The following is a 14,311-nucleotide window of genomic DNA, read 5'->3' on the forward strand; positions in this document are numbered from 1 at the left end:
ATACATTTCTGTTGTTTTAAGCCACCAAGTGAGTGGTGATTTGTTACAGCAGCCACAGGAAACTAACACAGTTATAAAGACGGCCAAAGGGCCAGAGGCAAACCAAGGAAGGAAACAGCTCAGGAAGTAAGGACATCTTCACTCTTCAGCGGAGCTCCTTGAAAGTAACGTCTGCTCACTGTTTCCATCCTCTTACTGTCTCAAAGCTACTCCTTATCCTTCAGATCTCCGCTTAAATGTCCAGAAGGATGTCTCTGACCACTGAACGTGAAGAAGCTCCCGTGCTCTTATTTTCTACCTGCCATCTAGCAGAGCTTAATGTTTCCTCCTTCTCTTACTGACTTGCTTTGGGAGTGCAAGTTAGTCTTGTTCATTGCTGAATCTTCAATGTCTAGTATGTTAATTGCTACCAGATGGTAGGTGTAAAATATAAAATTTTAAAGGAACGAATGAATAAATAAGTGAACACGCACTGTGCTTTGTTCATACCTCTACTTTAGCAACTTTCATACTGCTAATAGGTAGTTAGGGATGTGTGTGTTGTGGGGGTAGGTGCACACCCTGATCGCTTATGAGCCCCTTAGAGTAGGGACTACATCTGATTCATTTTATACTTCTGGGTACCTCGTAGGGTGCCTGCAGCACCTTGTTTTCCACTGAACTTCAATTGAATGATTGATTTCATTTGAACCTCTAATCTTTCCTCTTCTTATTTGTTTTTAGATTTGTTTATTTATTTATTGGCTATGTTGGGTCTTTGTTGATGCTGCGGGCTTTCTCTAGCTGCGGAGCACATGCTCTAGGTTCGTGGGCTTCAGTAGTTGTGGTGCACAGGCTTAGTTGCTCTGTGGCATGTGGGATCTTCCCAGGCAAGGGATTGAAACTGTATCCCCTGCATTGGCAGGCAGCTTCTTAACCACTGCACCACCAGGAAAGTCCTCTTTCCTCTTCTTAAAGCTGAGAGGCTTAAATTCATTTGTCAGTCTTTTCTGAAATCATCCATAATATTAAAATACTAAACAAAATGACCATTTTGTAATATTCTGAAGATAGAAATTTACTTCTATAATTAGACATTTTTTGAGAAAACTTAATCGTGTTAATAATACATGAAAATGTCCTCCTTTAAAAAGTTAGGATAATGTAGTTAAAGTTGAATTCCCTTTGATCAGTGTCCAAGCCTGGTTTCTCCCTTTCATCCTCAAAAATGGCCATTGTTATAACATTAGTATGCATCCATCCAGACCTCTTTTTATGGTTTTATATGAAGTCCACGTATTCATAGAAAAAACACTACCATCTTGTGGCAGTGTTTTTTATGTAAATGGTGCCTTTTGGGTATGGGGTGTTCTGAAATCTGCTTCTTCACTCAGCTCTTTGAGATCTAATAATGTTGATAAGCTTAGATTTGGGACACTCCTTTTATCTTCTGGGTGGGATTCCACTGTATGGAATGTGCCACATTTGTCCTCAGATGGACATTTCAATTGTTTCCATTTTTTTGTTATTGCAAACCATGGTGCAATAAATATCCTTGCACATGTCTCCCTGGGCCCCTTGCAAGAGTTTCCACAGGCTGTATTCCCAGACTTGTTCTTGCTGGACCTGGAAATATGTTGCCACCAAACGTGGCCATAGCAGTGGCCTTCCTCCAGAGCCTCTGCTAGTTTCCAATACTTAGTGTTCTCAGCATGTTTAGCTTTTGCCAACCTGATAGCTGTGAAAGGATATATCATTGTTTTAACTTAATTTCTCTGACTACTATTGAGGTTGGACACTTTTTATGTGTTTATTGGTCATTTACATTTCCTGTCCATTCATTTCCTTTGCCTATTGGGTTTTAGTCCTCTTTTTCTAGACTTCAATTGTCAGTCTGTTATGTGTGTTGCAAATATTTTCTCCATGTGTCTACTTATTTTTTAAAAATTTAGGGTTCTTTTGACAGACAGAACTTTTAAATTCCGATGGGGTCAAGTATGTCAGTGTTTTTCTTTTATGACTTCTGCCTTCTACATTTTTAAAGAAGGATTTCTCTACCCCCAAAATAATAGAGATATTCTCCTATATTTTCTTCTCATAATTTAAAAGTATTTTAAAAAAAACTTTAGGCTGTTAATATATCTGCAAATGATCTTTGTGTATTGTATGGAATAGGGGCAGAAATTAATTTTTTCCCATATGGTTAGCACCGTTTATTGTGTAGTTTATTCTTTCCCCCACCAAAGCTACCTTGAACGTATATGAACATTTCATAATTATCTGGCTCTTTTCTGGATTCCATCTTGTTCTGTTCCTACTCCCAATAACCCGCTGTTTTAATAAGTATGGCTTTACGGTTTGTCTTAACATTCACTAGAAAATCGGGCCCACTCTTCGTTCTTATTTCATAAAATTTTGTTGAGTAACTGTTCTTCCATATTTACTCTTTTAGAATCACTTTATTTCATTTCACACACACACACAAAAATCTTGTTAGGATTTTTGATCACTATTTTTTTTTAAATGTCAAAACCCTAAGCCTTCACAATATATTATTTAGCTTTCCCTCTGTATGTTTCCTACTAGATTAAAGAGTAGGGCAGACCCAGGTCTTGTGGGGCCTCAGGTCTCTACAATTTGAGAAGTCTCTTTAAGAAAAAGAACACAAAATTAGGAATGGAATAGTGGGTGCTGTGCCTTGTGTGGGGCCTGGACCTCCAGCTTTATTCGCTTCATGGAAACCCCACCTCAGAGTAGCAGTCTCACTCAGAGAGAAAGTGCTAGCAAGCGGTGCCTTCTCTCCCACTAGAATAAAGCCCTCATTTGTGACTTCCAAGCTACTTAGGTGGTGTAAGCAATAGAATAACAATTAAATTTGCAGCCTCAGTGGTGTGTCTGGCTGTGCGTTATATCATACCGCTGCCTCAACTTTCCCTGGGACAGCACCTCACATCTGAGGAGCTCAGGGCAGATTAAGAACATTAACTAATTAAACCCCACAAAACCCCAGAGACACAGGAAGGAGGGACGCGGCATCACCTCGCCCAGTTCTGAAATGCAGCCACCTCTGGGGACCAGTGTGGCAGCTGCTTCGTAATAAACGCCAACACCCACGACACTTTGGCCCAGACAGTTGGTCATTGTCATTGGTAATTGTCTGGTGAACATTAGCCTGTCAGACGGTGAGGGCTCCAGGATTAATTGTTCACTGCAAATCTAATCCAGTCTCTGAAATTTTTGGCTTTTTAGTAATTTTGTCCTAATTATAAAGTAAATTAAATACATAAACAAGGACCTACTGTATAGTGCTGGAAATTATACTCAGTGTTTTGTAATAACCTATAATGGAAAAGAATCTGAAAAGAATATATATATATATATATATATATATATACATATATATAACTGTAAATATCTATACCTATATATACACATACATATACATATATATAAAACTGAATCACTTTGCAGTACACCTGAAACCAGTACAACATTACTAGTCAACTATACTTCAATTAAGTAAATAAATTAATGTATGCATGGGGAAAGTCTAGTTTTCTCTTAAACTAGACTGTGTTTTTAATAGTTCCTCCAATTTAAAACTTAAGAAAAGACTATTTTTTAAAACAATAAAGTGCAACTTAAGAATAGGGAGTTATTGATACTTTTTTTTTAATTCAAAAACTTTGTTGCTGAGCAAAATGACTCAGTGATGGTAGAAGTCAGAATAGCAACTACCTTAAGAGGTGTGTTGGCTGGACAGCAGATACGGGAAACTTCTGGGTGCTGGAAAGGCTTTGATGTTCATTTAAGTGATTGTTGCGTGAGGATAGATACATGTAGAGCTTCGTGCACTTTACCATATACATGTTGTATCTCAATAACAAACTAAATTAACCTGAAAAGCACTCTACTCTTGCCATCATGAGAACACTGGAAATGCCATACAGATGTTCTGGAAAGTTTTGCAGGGAACAGGACGTATCCCAGTGCTAGAGACACACTAGGTTTCATTCTCCCCAAAGCATCTTTCTTCAGAAGAGGGTTTCTGAGTCCTTTGTCCTCTCGATGTCATTTGCTCTCCACTCAGAAGGGCTCCTTGCTCTGCCAGGGTACCATTCTCTTATTACACATTTAATGTTATGTGCCTCTTCGTCTCTGCCCTTTACACCTCCCTGGGCATCTGATTTTTTTCTTAGAATTTCATTCTACTTCATTCGCCTACATCTTTGCCAGAAGCAGGTATAGGGCATGAGTAAGCGGGGATTTGGGGTTGAGAGGTATCTTCAGCAGCTGTTACACTGGCTGCTGTGGGAGGAACGAATGCAGTGGGAGAGGAGCACACAGAGAGGCTTGGCTGCCTCTGGCCTCGCCATGTCTGCTGTGATGCTTAGAATCGAGGAGACAGGGCAGCAGGCCACGCTGGCAGCCCACTGTCTGGGGCCCCCAGCAGGCCCAGGGTCCCTCCTGCATCTGTGTGGACAGTTTGGAGGAGGGGCAGCCCCCGAGCAGAGCACCCCAGGGCTGCTCTGAGCTAAGGCCCAAAGGCTGAGAGCAGATGTCAGACCTGAGAGTCCCCCAGTGGAGCAGACACAGAGAGAGCGAGAAGGGAGGGGGTGGGGGGAGGGGGGGAGGGAGAGAGAGAGACGGTGAAAGAGAAGGGGCTGGAGAGAAAGACAGACAGGAAGAAGGAAAAGAGAGCAGAAGGAGGAGAAAGAAAAGGAGGGGGAAAGAACTTTATCGACAAAATGGGAAAAAATTTTTTCTACTCTAATTTCTGATGAAGGATAAATACATGAACACCACCCTGATTATTGACTTTCCAAAACATATTAAAGTGATAATGTAAGCTTAGCTCCATCTTGCTTAGAAAGTAGAAAACTGAACATCATGGCCGCTGTCAGATGCCGGTTCACTACATCTCCTAGCACGGGGAAAGCAGCCCTTGTGCTAATCTCCATGTCCTGAGAGCACTGACGTAGCTGATTGTGGCTTTTTCCACCTTCTGTCTTAAAATCATTCCAAAGCCTGCCATCCGGGAGGTTGATAATCAGTTGTTTATAAACCTGAAAGGGGCTCCCATGAAAGGATCACGGAGCTCAGTCTCTGGGAGGTTCGGGGGCCTCTGGGGGGGTGACCCGGCCCAGACTGATCCTGGCCTCGGTTTATGTCCACAGCTCCTGTGGACCAGGTATCCCTGGATCCCCATCCCATGTGGATGCAGGCACGGAGAGGTCAGAATCCAGGTGGGCTGTGAAGACCCTGTTCTCCCCACGTTGCGGCGCTGCCCTCAGCAACCTTAGCAACCAGTTTAGAAACACCTGACCACGCGGCCTCTGATTCCTGTGCCCTGCGGATATTTATCATCTCTTCTCTCCCCCTTTGCCACTTTTTCTCTTGAAGACACTGAGCTGAGGAGCAGCAGCCAGGAATCCCGAAAAACAGTCCAAGAGCCACAGGAAGCTGTCTCCCCGGAGGCCGGGGAGAGTGTCCAGGTAATGGAGGTCGTCCTCCTGGCCTGGGGCTGCTTGTGCTGTTGGGGTCAGGGGTGTTCCTGGTGCTGGAGTCACTCCCAAGAAGGGAAAGTTTTCCCTGGTGCTAAGATCTGGGGGACAAGGGCTGGGAGGGAACAGGCTGCATGTTTGTGACAAATCAGAGCCTCGCAGCATTTTCAAGAATCCAGCTCAGGGTGGAATCCCATCCCTCTCCACCTGCCTTCTCATTCATCCCCTGGTTTCAGGAGGCTGATGTGGATAAAGCAGCTCACGTAAAGCTGGCTAGAAAACCCACCTTGTCCATAGACTCAAATGAGGCAGCATTTTCCTTCCTGCCCTACTGGGCCCTGTGGGCTGTAGAACCACCCACCGCAGCTCCCTGGAGAGCTCCTGGACCCTTGTTCCAGCCTGGCTTCAGCAGGAGCCCCCTCCCCCTAACCTCCTGCTCCGCAAGTGCTGCCGCCCTGACCTAAAGGGGGGCAAACCCACACTGAAGGAGGCCACAGTCAGCCACGTAATAGAGGACATAGGATTTGGGGGATGGGCCCGGGGATCCAGCCATTGTCCCATCTCTGCCACCCTCTGACCACTAATGGTTCATGGAAATAGAAATGCCCATATTGACTGGGCTCTGGGTCCTCACCTGCTCCTGCAAGACCTCAGGGCATGTCCCTGTGTCCTCTGGAACAGGCCTCACCAAGGGGGTGGGGAGAACAAACAAGCTTACCTCTAGGCTACTGTTGGCAACCTGGGCTTGTATCGGCACTGTGTGTGGCCAGAGTCGCAACACGTGTTCCACTGCACCGGCCCTTCAGCTTCTGGTCCTCCTGACTCTTCCTTCCACCTGAAGCCTGGATCAGGGGCTGGTGCAGTGTCATTGCTTCCTGCACTCCAGCCCCCAACACTCTTTTTGTCTCTCTTCCAATCTTGAACAAAATAACGTTCCCCCTCCCCATCAGCTCATGCAAAGAAGACCTTGGGAAAAGAGGAGGGAGGAAGGACCTTTATCTTAGCACTATGCCACCTGGCTCATCCTGTTGCATTTTCACATTTTTTCTATGGAAAATGCCTTCTTATACCCCCAAACCTCAAAAGGACTGAACTGGTAGTGGGGTGGGTGTTGTATTTCAAAGGCTGATTTATTCTCTGCATGGAGGTTAGATGCTCAGAACGGCCAGGTTCTCTGCCAGATGCTGAGATTGCTTACGAGACCAAAACACAGCCTCAGCCTTCAGGAGGTGGTGCATGGTGGGAAGAGGAAAGCCTCCTAATTCAGTATGTGGAAATGAGGGTGGAAAACATCCCAGGAGAGGGCACTGAGGGACACCTGAAGCTTTAGGATGGTTGTGTGGTATGGACTAGATTGTGGGAAATGAAGCTGATGAGTGGGATTAATAAAAAGAACTTAGTGTGTGGGGTTTCCACTTCTGGCAAAGATGGAGTGATAGAACCTAGATTTACTTTCCCGCCTGGAAAAAAAAAATGGCCAAAGCATATGAAATAAGTTTTTAAGACACTGCTTATCAGGTCACAAAAGAGAGTGATGCCTGGGAGGCGGGAAACAAGCCAGGTGAGCCCTCCAAACATCCTGGTCTCCTGCCCTGAGAGAGTGCCCAGCCACGGCACTGGGCAGGAGGAACCACGGAAGCCCAGTGGGATGTCCATGGAGACTAAAGCCACTAAGTTTTGCAGGAGAGAGTACTAGAGAGGAGAGAACTGCACAGAGAGACGGTCAACACCAGCGAGGATCACTCTCGAGTATTCAGCTGAGTACTGATCAGCACATGCGTGTGAGAAAACGACTGAAGATCAGCTGAGGAAAGAACCTCCCAGAAAGATTAGCGTTAACAGTGCTCAGTGCTCACACAAGGCTGGGAATAGTGCATGTTCCATCAGCCAGGCCAGGGAAGCTTGGGACTCATGAGGTGTTGGGAGAATGCACAGAAGGGTATCTTGCATCAGTAGCAGGGAATACTTAGCCCTATAGAGAGCACTGCTCCAGACCTGTCTAACAAGTCTTTAGAGCAAGAGCCAAAAGGATCAAACTGCTTCCAAGTAACTTGAGTCCTAGAACAAAGGTCAAGAATATTTGTAGGAATACAAAATTATCCAGCACCCAAGTAGGTTAAATCACAATGTTTGGAATCCAATAAAAAAACTGTCAGGCACTTAAAAAAACTGGGACTGTATGATGCATAATGTGGAGATAACTCAATGCTTGAAACTACCCCAGATCTGAAGCAGATGCTAGAATTAGTGCACAAGAACATTGAAACATTATTATAACTACGTAAGCTCCACAGTTTAAGGAGAGACATACCTCTTGTTTTGGAGCACAGGCTCTAGGCGTGCGGGCTTCAGTAGTTGCAGCATGCAGGCCCTAGAGCATGTGGGCTTTAGTAGTTGTGGCTTGCGGGCTCTAGAGCACAGTCTCAGTAGTTGTGGCACATGGGCTTAGTTGCTGAGTGGCATGTGGGATCTTCCCGGACCAGGGATAGAACCCATGTTCCCTGCATTGGCAGGTGGATTCTTAACCACCATGCCACCAGGGAAGTACCTAAAGTATTTTTTAATTAAAGTATGGGTATTGTTTTTTTAAAAAACATAACGCTTTTGCACACTTAATGTACTAGAGTATAGTGTAACATAACTTTTATATGTACCAGGAAACCAAAAATTCATAACTTGCTTTATTGCAAAATTCACTTTATTGTGGTGATCTGGAACTGAACCTGCAATATCTCCAAGGTATGCCTGTAAAAACACTCCAAATAAACCTTCTAGAGATAAAAACTACAATTCATGAGATGAAAAATACACTGGAAGGATTAACCACAGATTAGACATTGCAGAAAAAGGGATTAGTGAAACAGAAAGGAGAATTTTTAAAAAATCAATGTATCAGTGAGCTGTGGGATAACTTTAAGTACCTAATATGTGTGTAATTGTAATTCAAAAAGAAGAGGAGAAAGAGGTTGAAACAGAAAAAAAATACTTGAAGAAATAATGAGTTAAAAAATTCCAAATTTTATGCAAACAGTAAATCCACAGACACAAGCTCAACCAATAACAAGCATAAGAAACATGAAGAAAACTATACCAAAGCCCATCATGATCAAATAGTGGAAAACCAGTCATAAAAAGAAAATCTTAAAAGTAACCAGAGGAAGAAAAAAAGAGACAAGTTGGGAACAGAGGACCAAAGATAAATATGGCAGCAGATTTCTTGTTGGAAACAATGTGAGCAAAAAGATAGTGAAGTCACATCTTTAAGGAACTGGAAGAAAATAAACTGTCAACCGAGAATTTTATACCCACTGAATATCTTTCAGAAATAAAGGTGAAATAATGACTTTGCCTACACACAAAAAGTGGAAGAATTCATTACCAGCAGACCCAATCTATAAGAAATGTGAAAGGAAGTCCTTCAACCAGAAGGAAAATGATGCCAGATGGAAATTTGGATCTACACAGAGGGAGATGAGCACTGGAGATGGTAACTAAATGGGTGAATGAGTAAGATTTTGTTCTTACTATTTATATCTCTTTAAAAGATAGTTGACTGCCTAAATAAAATAAAAACAACATAGTGTGGAGCTTTTAACACATGCAAAAATAAAACATCTGACAAGAATAGCACAAAGGCCAAGAGGGCAGAATGTAAGTAAGGACCCTATTTAAGGGTCCTTATACTACACCTGAAGTGATATTATATCACCTGAAGATAGACTTAAAGATGTTTACTGTAAACTAAAAAGAAAAGCAAAACAGGAAAGTTACAAATCAAATTCAGAAAGTTGTATCTAATAAGCCTACAAAGAGATAAAGTGGAATCATAAAAATATACAATTAATGCACAAGAAGGCAAAAAGTGAAGAAAAGGGGAATAAAGAACAGATAGGACTAATAGAAAACCAACAGCAAGATGACAGACTTAAACCTAACCACATCAATAATTACATCAAATGTAAAATGGTCTAAATATCCCAATTAAAGACTGTATAAAGCAAATATAGATTGAATTAAAAAGAAAAACAGTTACATGTGGATTACAAAAAATGCACTTTGAGTAGATACAATAGGTTCAAATGAAAAGCATGCAAATAGATACACCATGGCAACACCAATCAAAAGAAAGCTGGAGTGCCTTTATTCATTTCAGGCAAGCTGGATTCAGAACAGGGAATATTACCAGGAAAAACAAAGGTCAAGAGGACATAACAATCCTAAGTGTTTATGCACCTAATAGTAGAACTTCAAAACACAAAAACCGATGGGAACTGCAAAGGAAGCAAAAATTGATAGAACTGCAAAGACGAGTAAATAAATAAGCAACTATATTTGGAGATTTCAATATCCCTTCCTCAATCATTGATAGAACAAGTAGACAGAAAAATCAGTAAGAATGTAGAAGATTTTAAGAACACTATTGACCAATTTGACCTAATTTCAACTTAATAGAATACTCTACCCAACAACAGCAGAATACACCTTCCCACATCCACGTGGAATATTTACCTAGGTAAATCATATTCCAAGCTAGAAAATAAGTCTCAATAAATTTGAAAGGATTCAAGTCATCTAAAGCATGTTCTTCTGCAACAGAAGACATCACAGGAAAATAAAACTTCAAATCAACAGCTCTCATGAACATTGATGGAAAAATTCAAATAAAAATTTTAATAAATTGAATCAATATATTAAAAGGACAAGGTCATGATCAAGTAGGGTTTATTCTGAGACTACAAGGTTGGTTTAACATAAGAAAATCCATCAATGTAATTCACCATTTTAACATTCTAAAAAAGAATACCTATATGTTTATCTAATAAATGCAGGAAAGCTATTTGAAAATTCACATTCATTCCTCATAAAAACTCTCAGAAAATTAGGAATAGCAGAGAACTTCTTCAATTTGATAGAGGTTATTGTTGAAAAACCTATAGCTAACATCATCCTTAATGGTAAAAGACTGAGTGCTTTTCCACCAAGGTCAGAAACAAAACAGGAATGTCTGTTCTCACCACTTCTATTCAAAATTTATATGGAGGTTCAAGTCAGTGAAAAAAAGACAAGTAAAGAATTAAAAGACAAGTAAAAATTAACATGCAAAGTTCAATTTTATCTCTATATAATAGCAATGAACCATCACAAACTTAAATAAATACCATTTACAATAGCACAAATACACAAAATACTTAAATCTGACAAAAGATGTTCAAGACCTGTATACTACAAACCATTTCTGAGAGAAATGAAATAAGACCTAAATCAATGGAGAGATATCCCCTGTACATAATTTCAAGGACTTGAGATTGTCAAGATGTCGATCAATGAAATCCCAGTCAACATTTCAGGAGGAACTTTTAGAGAAATTGAAAAATTGATTTCAAAATTCATACGAAAGTGGGAAGGACCTAGCAACTATGGAAAGAGAACAAGGTTGTAGGACTAACGCTACTGACTTCAAGGTTTATTACAAAGTTCTTGTAACTGAGACAGTGTGGTAATGATGTCAAGGTCAACAAATAAATGAACAGAACAGAATAGAAGATCCAGAAACAGACTCAGCTTATAATCTACAGTGACAAAGAGCAGATCACTGTTTGCCTGTGGTTGGCAGAGTGGCCCCAGGTGGGAGGGAGAGGCACACAGAAACACAGAGGCTTTGGGGAGTGATGTATATGTTCATTATTTTTATCATGGTGATATTTTTACGGGTACCTAGAAGTCAAAACTTTTCAAAAGGTACACTGTAAATAAATGCAATTTACTCTATGTCAATTATACCTCAATAAAGCAGTTTAAAAAAAAACCCTAGTGCATCTTTCAAGTTACATAGAGGAATAAGAATAAAGGAGGAATAACTAACGTCTACAGAGAGTTAGGAGGTGCTAAGCATCTCTCCATCCACCTGTGGCTTATTTTAACTCCAGGACAACCTTATGAGGTAGGTGCTGCTCTTAGCAGCTTTGTGCAGATGAGGAAACTGGGGCTACCTCAGTTTCCAATGCCACACGGCCTGCGAGTGAGCAGGGAGGCCAGGATCTGACCCAGGCAGCTCATCCAGAGCTTGGGCTCTGATTAATTCTCACGTCTTGCCTTTGTCATTTGCAGAGAAAAAGCACAGAAGAAGCTGAGATGGAGGATGCTTTATCACCAGTCCAAAGTGGAAACACTAGTGAAGCAGAGGTAGGTCTTTCAAGGACCCTGGAGGGGGCTGGTGGGGCTCACTCCTCTCCACCTTCCTCTTTGTGCCCTTTCCTCGCCAGGCCTCCCCGCCTCCTCTCCCTGTTCAGAGCCGCCTCCTTCCTCCCTCGATGAACTTTCACTCCACCTTCATTAGGCCTTTATTCTATATCCCTCGCCCCGCTCGGCCCTAGAAGTTACTTTCTACATCAATAATTTGCAATCATTTCAGTAAATTGAATCTTTCTCTTCTTCCCATTGTCTAGAGAGGAAATGTTTTGGAGGGACAAACGTCTGTAAGCGTTTTCTCCTGTTCTGTGTAGAGTATGTTCACATACACACCTGCGTGTCTGATGTGTCATTCGCACGCGTCTCTGATTCCAGGAACTGCTGCCTCCTGTTACAGATTCAGGCCAAGGGCTGGTAGCATCTTCTGCCAGTTGCCAGGAGTGGGATGTGCTTCTGGAAGGAGTGGGCCCCAGGTGGGCACAGGTCCGCCTTCCGAGCCTGCGGTGCCTCCCGCTACCCCTCTGGCACTGCTCACCGCCCAGCACCCTGAGGTTGGGAGCTTCAGTGCCTGCTTTTCCCCGGGGCTGTGCCTGGAGGCAGGTTGCCATATCCGGGGCAGTTGGAGAATCAGCCCCCAGGTCCTCTGCCTTTCGGGTGGAAAGGCTCCAAGGGGTCCTCTCCACGTCTCACCGAGGTCTCGGCAGGATTGTCAAGTAACCCATTTGTTCAATGCACTGCGTTGGGGTCCTTCCCTTCCCTCCTCACTCACCCACTCCCCTCGCAGAATTTCCTAGCATCGCTCCCCGGCTGAACTTAGCTCCGTTTGCTTCTGGGGAACTCACCTTAGGGCACCCACTCCTCATGCCCTGGGGAGGCGGGAGCGGGGCATGCAGCAGAAGGGATTGATCTCTCTCCAGTATCTCGAAGAGCATAGCCGTTTCTTTAGGGACCCAAACGAGGATGTGGAGGGGGTCAGGGTGGCCAACACTGCATTAGATGCACTGGCACCCCGGAGGGAATCTGGGTCAACAGGGAAGATTGAGCTCCTGGGTTTATCTCCTCTCCCTTCTGGGAGAAAACACCGAAATAACCGTAAGGGAAGAAGAAGGGCAAAACCCACACAGACAAGAAGCCTGGGAGAGGAGATGTTGGAAGAAGAGCACTTAAAGTGTTGAGAAAGGAGGACGTCGATGGCGGGGTTTGCACTGGCTCTGCACAGCTGGGGAAGGCGGAGGCCGGGCACCGTGGGGAGGAGGGATTCTCTGCGTGTGCCCACAAAGAGCCTGGGCCCGGGGCTTCTGCGGAAGATGGGGTGAGGACTGCGTGACAGTCTGCCATGCAGTGTCAGGGACACTACATTCCCTGCAGAGGACACTTAGTCCAGCACCTACCTCCCCAAGTGAAAGGACCAGGTGACGGTCCTCTGGAGGGTCGAGCGGAAGCAGCTCCAAATCCAGTGCACAGTGCGAGGCTGTGTGATGGGGAAAGACAGAGAATAGACGCATCAGTGGGATTCTTCATTTCACATGGAGGAACCCCTGCCCTCTCCTCCCGCCCTGCCTGTTCTCCGAGTGCAGAAGCCAGCATAATGGTATTCAGAATTATAGAGGTAAAGCCCAAAAGAAAGGGAAAATTTGAAAGCGCTAGCCAATGGGAGAATAGGAGGCTTCTGATTTTCTTCATAAGTTTTTACTGCCAATATTATTTTAATTTTTACTATACACATGCACTACTTCTATTTGAAAGAACTCCAAGAGGATCTTGGAGTGAATCATGTTCCCCTGACTGAGCTATAGCACCGTCTTAGATGCCCTGAAAATGAGACCAGACGGGACTCAGCGCTAACTTTCCAAGTGGCTATGGGCAATTGGTACCCGGGGCGCCACCTCAGCAGCAAACCACCTGAACAGTCCCAAGATCCAAAAATTCTTGCAGCACAAAATCACAAGGAAAACCTTTCTGGGGACAGAAGTGTTTTGCTTATGGAATTAATATGCATGTAACCGTCCCATGCTCTAACCTCTACCCCGTGATGCAGTATCAAAGGCCAACTGAGACCGTTCGTTTTCTGACCTTTGCGCTAGAACTTGTTTCCATCCTTATGCATTTTGAAACCTCACTAAGACGTCTCCTTAAAACCGGGCCTGGCTTGGGACAGCTTGTTTCAGGTGAGGCAGTCACATCTGTCCTGGGAACGGTGTCGTGTGCAGACCATGAAATTGTAGAAAATAAATAGGATCCCCAGTTCAGTTCCTCCTCTCTCCTCGCTGCAGGACACAGAGAAACTCAGTCAGAAGTACAGTGTGGATTACACCAATTACTGCGTCAGCAACATGAGCTCAGCATCCATCCCACTGTCTGAGGACACCAGCACCTTCCGCCCCATCTACAGGGGCGGCTCCACCGCCTTCTGCATCCAGCTGTTTTGTATTGACGAGAAGCAAGAAGCAAGGTGAGTGCTGGTCCCCAGCATGTCTGCCATGGGAAGACCTTCCCTTGGCCTTGGTGGCCCAATGCTTGAATCTTGCGGAGCCAGCGGGTTCCAAGCCTGGCAACCCATCCTCATTTCTGGGGAGTTTTTAAAACCACAGATTCCTGGGCCCCACTTCCAGACTCCAGCCCATAAAATCTGGGTCAGG

The 14,311-nt window shown here is 43.7% G+C and overlaps 1 protein-coding gene across 1 annotated transcript in view; it reads left to right on the forward strand.

Moving 5' to 3' along the window:
• CFAP61 (cilia and flagella associated protein 61) overlaps window positions 1–14,311 on the forward strand; it is a 242,434-nt gene that overhangs the window by 63,414 nt on the left and 164,709 nt on the right. The window contains exons 8-10 of the mRNA XM_057703248.1: window positions 5,383–5,474; window positions 11,592–11,666; window positions 13,946–14,124. Of these exons, the coding sequence (XP_057559231.1) occupies window positions 5,383–5,474; window positions 11,592–11,666; window positions 13,946–14,124 (346 nt within the window). The remainder of the gene's footprint in view (window positions 1–5,382; window positions 5,475–11,591; window positions 11,667–13,945; window positions 14,125–14,311) is intronic.

This window comes from Hippopotamus amphibius, chromosome 12 (assembly GCF_030028045.1).
Source record: "Hippopotamus amphibius kiboko isolate mHipAmp2 chromosome 12, mHipAmp2.hap2, whole genome shotgun sequence".
In the NCBI taxonomy this organism is placed as follows: domain Eukaryota; kingdom Metazoa; phylum Chordata; class Mammalia; order Artiodactyla; family Hippopotamidae; genus Hippopotamus; species Hippopotamus amphibius.